This window comes from Larimichthys crocea, chromosome XV (assembly GCF_000972845.2).
Source record: "Larimichthys crocea isolate SSNF chromosome XV, L_crocea_2.0, whole genome shotgun sequence".
NCBI classification, from domain to species: domain Eukaryota; kingdom Metazoa; phylum Chordata; class Actinopteri; family Sciaenidae; genus Larimichthys; species Larimichthys crocea.
In genome coordinates, this window is record NC_040025.1 from 6,783,779 (window position 1) to 6,793,841 (window position 10,063).

Genomic DNA, 10,063 nt, shown 5'->3' on the forward strand with positions numbered 1-10,063 from the left:
ATAAAGAAGGTTGTCTTTTACCTGTATGTTTTTAATTTTGTCTGACTGATTCTCAAATTGAATTCCCCTTATTTCTCAGTCTTCACTTCACAATGGAGTTAGACCTAAACTAACAAATCAGACAAGCTCTTCTACATGTAGTGGACAGTAGTAAAAAAATAAAACAAAGCAGCAGACAGCAGTCAGCAGCCAATGGTGGCCTGATTTGGAGGCCTCATGATGCTATTGTTATGGTGCCTACGTTGTTCTCCTCACTGCAGTGAATGGTGAGGAGATGTCATTCATCCGCATACCTGCCAGTAGACGTCTTGACAGCCCCAAGATGATTTTGACCTGATTACCCCACAAACAAAAGTCACAGCTTCCGTTATAGCAGCTTAGTTTTTCTTTAACCTATATGCTTTAAAAACAAAACAAACATACGCTTGGCAACGTTCAGAGTGAAATACGATGGGAAATTGTATATTTCTGTTAGTTGTTGAATTCTGTGATCTGACCTCTAGATCTAATTGTCACACGGTTCAAAGTTCTGCATCTAGTGCAGTCAATAGATTCAGACTTTTAAACACCATAATGTAAATTAAAATCAAATGCTTAAATGAATGCACAAATGAGTCGATATTAGAGAACAGTCTAGTGTTCTCTGTATGAAAAGTATCACTATCATTTTAGATAAGTATTCTTCTTATAACTTGTTTTAATTTAGTGCTATATAAATAAATCTCAAACACCTCATCTATAGTTTAACTATAAAACTTTATACTCACTCCAGGCCACTGTATGACCAGGAGTCTGAAGACAAAGGCTAAAAAGGTTACAAACATGATTATTATATTTTAGATTATATAATTTGCATAAGTGCTCCTACCCTTTAGGCTTCATACCTGACAAATGCTGTTTCAGTTGTCACTAATAAGTTAACTTTAAATCAAGGTTTCTCATTTCACATTTCATTTTTTATACGTCGGACATCAGAAAGTCATCAGATTTGAGTGTAATTGTACATAATCATTTGGGATGATGAATGTACTCTACCATCAGAATACAATGGAGGATGGAGGACTCCCATGATAAAGCAAAGTCACCCAATCATTCTGTAGTCAAGCTACTTTTATTGGTTATCTTGTCAAAGAAATTCTGCCGCAGCTCTAGACGGCATGCAGAGCCTTCCAGCGGGACAGAGGGCCTCTGCTGGGGATGTACTTCACGCCCACAGCCGTCTGGAATCAGACGCTCTCGCCATCATGTCATCGAAATCGCAGCGTTGAACTTGGTGAAGCCATACTTCTTGGAAATATGGATCTGTATAAGTGAGAATAATGACAAGTCAATACGAGGTTACAACAGGCATAAGAAAAAAGTACAATCCTTGAACGGTGTTGACAGGCTCTTTGTCTCCGTGGTCCCTTAAAGCACTCAGCACCTCCCAGCTGAGTTCATACACAACCAAAGAGTCGCTGTCTGCAGCCTTTGCCACACCAGAACCGCACGTCAGCGAGACAGTCGGCTTAATGGCTGCAAAGCTGTGCCAGGACAGCGTTTGGGATGCATGTGAAGTTATTTCCCCCCTCCTCCATTTCACAGTACAAGATTTTTCAATTCCACTAGCCAAAAATAACCAAGGTTTGCATGTTGAGACAGAACATGCCCTTTCACCTTCTGGCGTCCAGGGACTTGAACTTGCTCTCGCAGAGCCTCGACCACGTGCTCCTTGTTCTGGGCCTTGGTACGGACCGACATGATCACCTGACCATGTGCACACGGCCACGGTGCCCTGGGGTTTACCAAAAGCACCACGCTTCCAGTCTGAGCCTGAAACCCAGAGCAAATGATGAAGATGAACTGTGGACTGTATTCATACCAGGCTGAGCATGTGACCACGTGCACACAGGCGACTGATTCTCACCTATCAGCTCCAGCACAGGATAACATTTTGTTGATGCGGATGACGTGGAAGGGATGCAACGCATGCGGATGTGGAAACCGTCCTTACCGCAGGTCTTCACCATGTACTTGTTAGCACAGTACGGGCAGCCTCCAGAGCTGCAGAGGGGGACCAGATTAAAGTGATCAGTGCTTCAGCCTGAGTGCAGCGGGAGCATTTTAAAGAACGGCTGCACTTCATGTGCTGTTTCTATGCTTAGTCTGCCCGCGGTCGTCGTGGCACCATCAATTTGCCAAAAAAAAAATGTTTCAGTCTAATTCTTACTTCACCAGTATTATGTTATCATGCAAACATTAAGTATTTATAACTTGTACAAATACATTGCAGTTCAATAATAAAATAAAGACCACAGTATCGCATAATACCCAGAACCGTGATACTTTGTCTGGTATAGTATCGTGGTTACTCATTTGTATCCTGACAACTCTACTGCATATAAAACACTACATTACATGTTGGAAACATTGTTCAGGTGTTCTTTTCTTTTTTTTTTTCTAAAACAGTGCGAGTCCCAAATGTCCAAATTTGGCAGTAACCCTAAACAGTCACAGGTTTCTGTGTCTGGTCCTGGCTTCTCACCTTCTGAGACAGGTGCTCGTACTCATCAGAGACCATGTGGCCACACAGAGGGAACTCATCTACCTTGGCCTTCTTCCTGCCAAGTCGAAGATCCTGATCTTGGGATCTCACAGATAGAAGAAATTGACCGGAGAGAACGGAAAAGAAAATGTAACCACTATGAATCCGCAGGTGATCATTAATCAATGGACAATATTATTTTGTCTCAGTGGTCCCTTAAAGCACTCAGCACCTCCCAGCTGTCATACACAACCAAAGAGTCGCTGTCTGCAGCCTGCACACCAGAACGCCACTGGGCAGAACTGGTCGGCATAAGCTGCAGGATTAAAAACCAGCAGGTACTGTGATACAAGTCACCACTGGCCCTGTGCACAAATTCAAAAAGGTCCTAAAACAAGGCAGATTCAAACTTCTACACTGATGGCGACAGCTTACCAGGCACACCCCTGCAGAGCGGGACTTGGGGTAGGGCTTGTTCTTGCCAGTAGCGGTAGCTGTGGGAGACCACAAAAGTGTTAAAATGTACCAAACTTACAAGTTACTTTTTATTTCAGGGCAGCGGGTCATCCACTAATAGGATATCGGCGCGATTCGATCCCCGGCTCCTCCGGTCTGCATGTCGAAGTGTCCTTGGGCAAGATACTGAACCCCAATTGCCAAGGCTGTGCCAACGGTGAATGGTTAGCTCCCCAAACTGGTGAGCAGTTGGCACCTTGAATGGCAGCCAATACAATCAGTGTATGAATGAGTATGTAGTGTAAAGCGCTCTGAGTGGTGAAGACTAGAAAGGGCGCTATACAGTACAGTCCATTTACCATTTGAATTCCTGCCCCACCATCTGACCACTATCCCTAAATAAAAGAAAGGTTTGCATCATGATCATTCATATTTTCCAAAAACAAAAAAAAATGGCTATGTTGTATCCCTTTTGTCTTCTTTTCCTTTGGCTACCATACATGTCCAGTCCTCCCCATTTGTCAATTTACTGTATTATTTGTATGGACAGACTGGTCTGCAATTTGTTGTACTGTTACAATGACAAATAAAGCCCCCATCACATCAATCTAATATTTCACAAATCCATAAGTAATCCACATCCATAAGAACATTTCTTATTGTGAACGAATCCTAATTATGTGTCCCATCCATTTCTCCACAGACAGGAGAGAGGACAGTGATCAGCTGGACAGAGTCAAAATAAACAGCAGTGTGGTCACTGAGTGAAGCTCTGACACTTCCACTGCTGACAACAGAAAATAATAAGTGACTCTGCATCTTCAGTGATGTGGAGAACATTGATTTTCTTTTCTGGTGTTTGAGGTGATGTAACAGGCGCCGTCAACTTGTGGATATATTTTCACTGGAACTCTTTCCAACCAAAGCCAGCAGCGTCACAGAGTCAGACAGGTGAGATAAGTTTTTTAAATTGGGAATCTGAGGTTTGTGTGGTAGCTCGTGCTGCTGACGTTAGCTCCGGTCGCTTTCAGCGGGGCAGCTCGTTTGTATGAGCGACATTTCTGACGTTTTTAATACAGATAAACACCGCTGTATGATGAACTATCACACAAACACCACAGGCGGCTCTGAGGCTACAGTTATTCAGCGTGTGTGCGGGAGCCTCCCGCACGCCGCACATGGCTGGACCGGAGCCGCTGCCATTTTCCTGCCTGAACGGCCCAAAAAACATGACGGAGACTTCCAGCGGGCTGGTCGGCGGCCCATGGTTGCGAACTGTAAGTGAACAATAAAGAAAAAATTATTTGTTAAAACCGTGGCGTCGATATCTGAAAAACAACTTGAAATTTGCCAATTTTACGAGAGCCGACGAAAAGACGAGCTCCCACCACGCACTCACCTAATGGAGGAGGAAGTTGAAGCGACTTCCGCCTCTCATAAGGACGAAAGCCGTGTGAGGAAATATATTTTATATTTATTAACGGTATTTTTGTTCCAGCGTGTGTTTTGTGACAGACATGGGTTAAATAATTCTATGTAAAATATATCAAAAATCATTTAATGGCAATTGACAAGCTACAGTGCATGCCGGGAATGTAATTTTTTATCACATCCCCGTTAAACTAACTATTTTTTGTGTTTTTTCAATGATTGGAAGCAAAATGCATGTAGTAAGGCACCTTTGCAGAAACAGTAAGTTTTACTGCTTTAAATGGGGTACTGTGGTGCCATCTAGTGGACAAAAAGTTGAAAGCTGGAAGTCCAAATTGAAATCTTAAAAAAAGTATTTTAAAAGTCATTAGGAACAAATGTCAGAATTCCTTTTAAGGGACTTTAAGTAAACTGCTTCACTGACCTACGTGGTGACTTTCAATAAATATAAAGAAGGTTGTGTTTTACCTGTATGTTTTTAATTTGGTCTGATTGATTCTCAAATTGAATTCACCTTATTTCTCAAGTCTTTATGTGACAATGGAGTTAGACATAACTAACAAATCAGACAAGCTTTTCTACATGTAGAGATTTTCAAACATGTCTTTCTGAGGAAACAGACAGGCCCTATGCAAGATGCTATATGGGGGGCCCCTATTTTGTCAAACTCCGAGGGAGTTCCTAAACTTTTCAAATGATTTGTGACGATGCAATTACATTTTAAGAAGAAAACAGACTGGCATACATTAATAAATAAAACAAATGCAGCATGTAAACTTTGAGAAAACAGGGTGAGTGTCACAGTCTGTCCCCTCCGCCCTTGATCACCCAGTGTTCTTTTCCCCCTCTGCCAGATTGTTAGTGTCTGTCGTGAGATAAGATGAATGACAACTGCATCATGACTTTTTGATGTGCAAACAATAAATTACAAAACACTAGTAAGAATAATACTGATGTTTCAGGTAGTGAGAAACATTTACATGTAACACTGCAAACTGATTCTATTGTGATGCCATGATGCGATTGTTATGGTGCCTACTGTTATTCTCCTCACTGCAGTGAATGGTGAGCGGATGTCATTCATCCCATCATACCTGCCAGCAGACATCTTGACAGCCCAAAGATGATTTTGACCTGATTACCCCACAAACAAAAGTCACAGCTTCCTAACCCTATAACTTATATGCTTTAAAAACAAAACAAACATACGCTTGGCAACATTCAGAGTTAAATACCTGATGGGAAATTGTATATTCCTGTTTTAGTTGTTGAATTCTGTGATCTGACCTCTACGATCTTAATATGTCACAGGGTTCAAAGTTCTGCAGCTAGTGCAGTGGATAGATTCAGACTTTTAACACCATAATGTAAATTAAAATCAAATGCTTAAATGAATGCACAAATGAGTCTATTAGAGAACTGTCTAGTGTTCTCTGTATGCAAGTATTCTTCTTATACCTTGTTTTAATTTAGTGCTATATAAATCAATCTCAAACACCTCATCTATAGTTTAATAACTATAAAACTTTACAACCACGTCAGGATTCAACAACTCGACTGTTTTAACATTCAGTGGCATCTAGAGGTGTAGCTGCACACTGTAACACTCATTTCATATTCATCCTATAGAAATGGAAACCAAAGTGTTTGTGTAATAAGCAAAACACAAGTCCTGATGTAAAGCCAGCGTTTAGTTTGTCCACTCCAGGCCACTCTATGACCAGGAGTCTGAAGACAAAGGCTAAAAAGGTTACAAACAATTTATTATAAATTATATAATTTGCATAAGCGTTTCTGCCATTTAAGGCTTCATACCTGACAAATGCTGTTTCAGTTGTACACGTAATAAGTTAACATTTAAATCAAGGTTTCTAATTTCACATTTCATTTTTTATAGAAATGATTTATCAGAAGTCATCAGATTTGATGTGTAATTGTACATAATGATTTGGGATGATGAATGTACTCTACCATCAGAATACAATAGGAGGATGGAGGACTCCCGTGATAAAGCAAAGTCACCACAATCACTTCTGTAGTCAAAGCTACTTTTATTGGTATTCTTGTCAAAGAAATTCTGCAGCAGCTCTAGACGGCATGCAGAGCCTTCCAGCGGGACAGAGGGCCTCTGCTGGGGATGTACTTCACGCCACAGCCGTCTGGAATCAGACGCTTCTCGGCCATCATGTCATCGAAATCGCAGGCGTTGAACTTGGTGAAGCCATACTTCTTGGAAATATGGATCTGTGAGAATAATGACAAGTCAATACGAGGTTACAACAGGCATTAGAAACAACAGTACAATCCTGTGAACGGTCGTTGACAGGCTCTTTGTCTCAGTGGTCCCTTAAAGCACTCAGCACCTCCCAGCTGAGTTCATACACAACCAAAGAGTCGCTGTCTGCAGCCTTTGCACACCAGAACCGCACGTCAGCGAGACCAGTCGGCTTAATAAGCTGCAAAGCTGTGCCAGGACAGCGTTTGGGATGCATGTGAAGTTATTTCCCCCTCCCTCATTTCACAGTACAAGATTTTTCAATTCAACTAGCCAAAAATAACCAAGGTTTGCATGTTGAGACAGAACATGCTCATTCACCTTCTGGCGTCCAGGGAACTTGAACTTGGCTCTACGCAGAGCCTCGACCACGTGCTCCTTGTTCTGGGCCTTGGTACGGACCGACATGATCACCTGACCAATGTGCACACGGGCCACGGTGCCCTGGGGTTTACCAAAAGCACCACGCATTCCAGTCTGGAGCCTGAAAACCAGAGCAAATGATGAAGATGAACGTGTGAGACTGTATTCATACCAGGCTGACCATGTGACCACGTGCACACAGACGACTGATTCTCACCTATCAGCTCCAGCACAGGATAACATTTTGTTGATGCGGATGACGTGGAAGGGATGCAGACGCATACGGATGTGGAAACCGTCCTTACCGCAGGTCTTCACCATGTACTTGTTAGCACAGATACGGGCAGCCTCCAGAGCTGCAGAGGGGGACCAGAATTAAAGTGACATCAGCGCTTCAGCCTGGGTGCAGCGAGAGCATTTTAAAGAACGGCATGCACTTTCATGTGCTCGTTTCTATGCTCAGTCTGCCGCAGCGTCGTCGGTAGCACCACTAATTTTGCTCAAAAAACCAAACTTGTTTCGGTCCAATTCTTACTTTACCAGTATTATGTTTATCATGCAAAACATTATAAGTATTTATAACTTGTACAAATACATTGCAGTTCATAACAATAATTAATAAAGACCACAGTATCGCGATAATACCCAGAACCGTGATACTTTGTCTGGTATAGTATCATGGTTACTCATTTTGGTATCCTGACAACTCTACTGCATATAAAACACATATACATTACATGTTGGAAACATTTGTTCAGGTGTTCTTTTCTTTTTTTATTTCTAAAACAGTGACTGAGTCCCAAATGTCTAAACTTGGCAGTATACCTAAACAGTCAACAGGCTGTCTGTGTCTGGTCCTGGCTTCTCACCTTCTGAAGACAGCTGCTCGTACTCATCAGAGACCATGTGGCCACACAGAGGGAACTCATCTACCTTGGCCTTCTTCCTGCCCAAGTCGAAGATCCTGATCTTGGGATCTACACGCGATGAAGAAATTGACAGGAGAGAACGGAAAAGAAAATGTAACCACTGATGAATCTGCAGATGATCATTAATCAATGGACAATATTATTTTGTCTCAGTGGTCCCTTAAAGCACTCAGCACCTCCCAGCTGAGTTCATACACAACCAAAGAGTCGCTGTCTGCAGCCTTTGCACACCAGAAACGCACTGAGGGCAGAACTGGTCGGCTTAATAAGCTGCAGGATTAAAAACCAGCAGGGTACTGCGACATACAAGTACACCACTGGCCCTGTGCACAAATTCAAAAAGATCCTAAAACAAGGCAGATCAAACTTCTACACTGATGTCGACAGCTTACCAGGCACACCCCTGCAGAAGCGGGACTTGGGGTAGGGCTTGTTCTTGCAGTAGCGGTAGCTGTGGGAGACACAAGTGTTAAAATGTGACCAAACTTACAAGTTACTTTTTATTATCAGAGGCAGAGCGGGTCGTCCACTAATCAGATGATTGGCGGTTCGATCCCCGGCTCCTCCGGTCTGCATGTCGGTGTCCTTGGGCAAGATACTGAACCCCAAATTGCCCCCGAAGGCTGTGCAGTTGGCACCTTGAATGGTCGCCAATGTAAATCAGTGTATGAATGTGTATGAATGAGATGTGTACTGTAAAGCACTTTGAGTGGTCGAAGACTAGAAAGGGCGCTATACAAGTACAGTCCATTTACCATTTGAATCTCCTGCCCCACCATCTGACCACTATCCCTAAATAAAAGAAAGGTTTGCATCATGATCATTCATATTTTCCAAAAAAAAAAAAAAATGGCTATGTTGTATCCCTTTTTTCTTTCTTTTCCTTTTGGCTACCATACACTGTCCTGTCCCCCCCCCCTATTTGTCCTATTACATGTATTATTTGTATGGACAGACTGGTCTGCAATTTCGTTGTACTTGTACTGTTACAATGACAAATAAAGCCCCCATCATCATCATGATCTAATATTTCACAAATCCATAAGTAATCCACAGTCCATAAGGGCATTTCTTATTGTGAACGAATCCTAATTATGTCCCATCCATTTCTCCACAGACAGGAGAGAGGACAGCTGGACATCATGCTCTGAGGGACAGAGTCAAAATAAACAGCAGTGTGGCTCACTGAGTGAAGCTCTGACACTTCCACTGCTGACAATAGAAAATAATAAGTGATGCTCTGTCCCATCTTCATAGTGATGTGGAGAACATTGATTTTCTTTTCTGGTGTTTGAGGTGATGCAACAGGCGCCGTCAACTTGTGGATATATTTCACTGGTTAACTCTTTCAAACCAAAACCAGCAGCGTCACAGAGAGTCAGACAGGTGAGATGAAGTTTTTAAAATTGGGAACCTGAAGGTTTGTGTGGTAGCTCGGTGCTAGCTGACGTTAGCTCCGGTCGCTTTCAGCGGGGCAGCTCGTTTGTATGAGCGACATTTCTGACGTTTTTAATACAGATAAACTCCAGCTGTATGATGAACTATCACACAAACACACAGACAGACAGGCGGCTCTGAGGCTACAGTTATTCCGCTGTGTGTGCGGGAGGCCTCCCGCACGCCGCACATGGCTGGACCCGGAGCCGCTGCCATTTTCCTGCCTGAAGCGACTCCGAAAAAAACATGACGGAGAACTTACCAGCGGGCTGGTCGGCGGCCCATGGTTGCGAACTGTAAGTGAACAAATAGAGAAAAGTTATTTTAGTTAAACCGTGGCGTCGATATCTGAAAAACAACTTGAAATCTGCCAATTTTACGAAGAGCCGAAGAAAACGAGCTCCCACCACGCACTCACCTAATGGAGGAAAGGAAGTTGAAGCGACTTCCGCCGCGTCATAAGGACGAAGGCCGTGTGAGGAAATATATTTTATATTTATTAACGCGTCATTTTTGTTTCAGCGTGCGTTTATTGCGACATAAATGGGTTAATATACAATATATATGTAAAATATAATCAAAAAATTCATTTAATGGCAATTGACAAGCTACAAGTGCATGCCGGGAAATGTAGTTTTTCTTAAAGCA

General features: G+C 42.6%; 1 protein-coding gene, 4 non-coding genes and 1 pseudogene across 6 annotated transcripts; all 6 read right to left on the bottom strand.

The window, feature by feature from the left end:
* Positions 1 to 1,148: 1,148 nt before the first annotated feature.
* On the bottom strand, positions 1,149 to 4,246 carry LOC113747771 (60S ribosomal protein L10-like; annotated as a pseudogene).
* Positions 1,390 to 1,521, bottom strand: LOC113747802 (small nucleolar RNA SNORA70). Its single transcript, XR_003463902.1, has one exon. It is a non-coding gene; the product is annotated as a small nucleolar RNA SNORA70 (small nucleolar RNA).
* Positions 2,723 to 2,846, bottom strand: LOC113747803 (small nucleolar RNA SNORA70). Its single transcript, XR_003463903.1, has one exon. It is a non-coding gene; the product is annotated as a small nucleolar RNA SNORA70 (small nucleolar RNA).
* Positions 4,247 to 6,442: 2,196 nt separating the features above from the next.
* Positions 6,443 to 9,843, bottom strand: rpl10 (ribosomal protein L10). Of its 2 annotated transcripts, NM_001303391.1 has the most exon segments (7): positions 6,446 to 6,655; positions 7,008 to 7,170; positions 7,267 to 7,405; positions 7,919 to 8,026; positions 8,371 to 8,429; positions 9,678 to 9,709; positions 9,834 to 9,843. In NM_001303391.1, coding segments are annotated over 6 exon segments (648 nt in total). In that variant the 5' UTR covers positions 9,701 to 9,709; positions 9,834 to 9,843; the 3' UTR covers positions 6,446 to 6,499.
* On the bottom strand, positions 6,741 to 6,873 carry LOC113747801 (small nucleolar RNA SNORA70). The gene has a single exon (XR_003463901.1). It is a non-coding gene; the product is annotated as a small nucleolar RNA SNORA70 (small nucleolar RNA).
* On the bottom strand, positions 8,121 to 8,254 carry LOC113747800 (small nucleolar RNA SNORA70). The gene has a single exon (XR_003463900.1). It is a non-coding gene; the product is annotated as a small nucleolar RNA SNORA70 (small nucleolar RNA).
* Positions 9,844 to 10,063: the final 220 nt, after the last annotated feature.

What these genes read in the sequence shown, in the direction of transcription:
- rpl10 (XM_010751520.3), bottom strand. Translation starts at nt 9,700, where the DNA reads ATGGGCCGCCGACCAGCCCGCTG. An exon ending in TCCTGTGCTGGAGCTGATAG is followed by an intron (nt 7,171 to 7,266) that starts GTGAGAATCAGT and finishes TCTGGTTTTCAG; the next exon opens with GCTCCAGACTGGAATGCGTG. An exon ending in AGTTCCCTGGACGCCAGAAG is followed by an intron (nt 6,656 to 7,007) that starts GTGAATGAGCAT and finishes TTATTCTCACAG; the next exon opens with ATCCATATTTCCAAGAAGTA.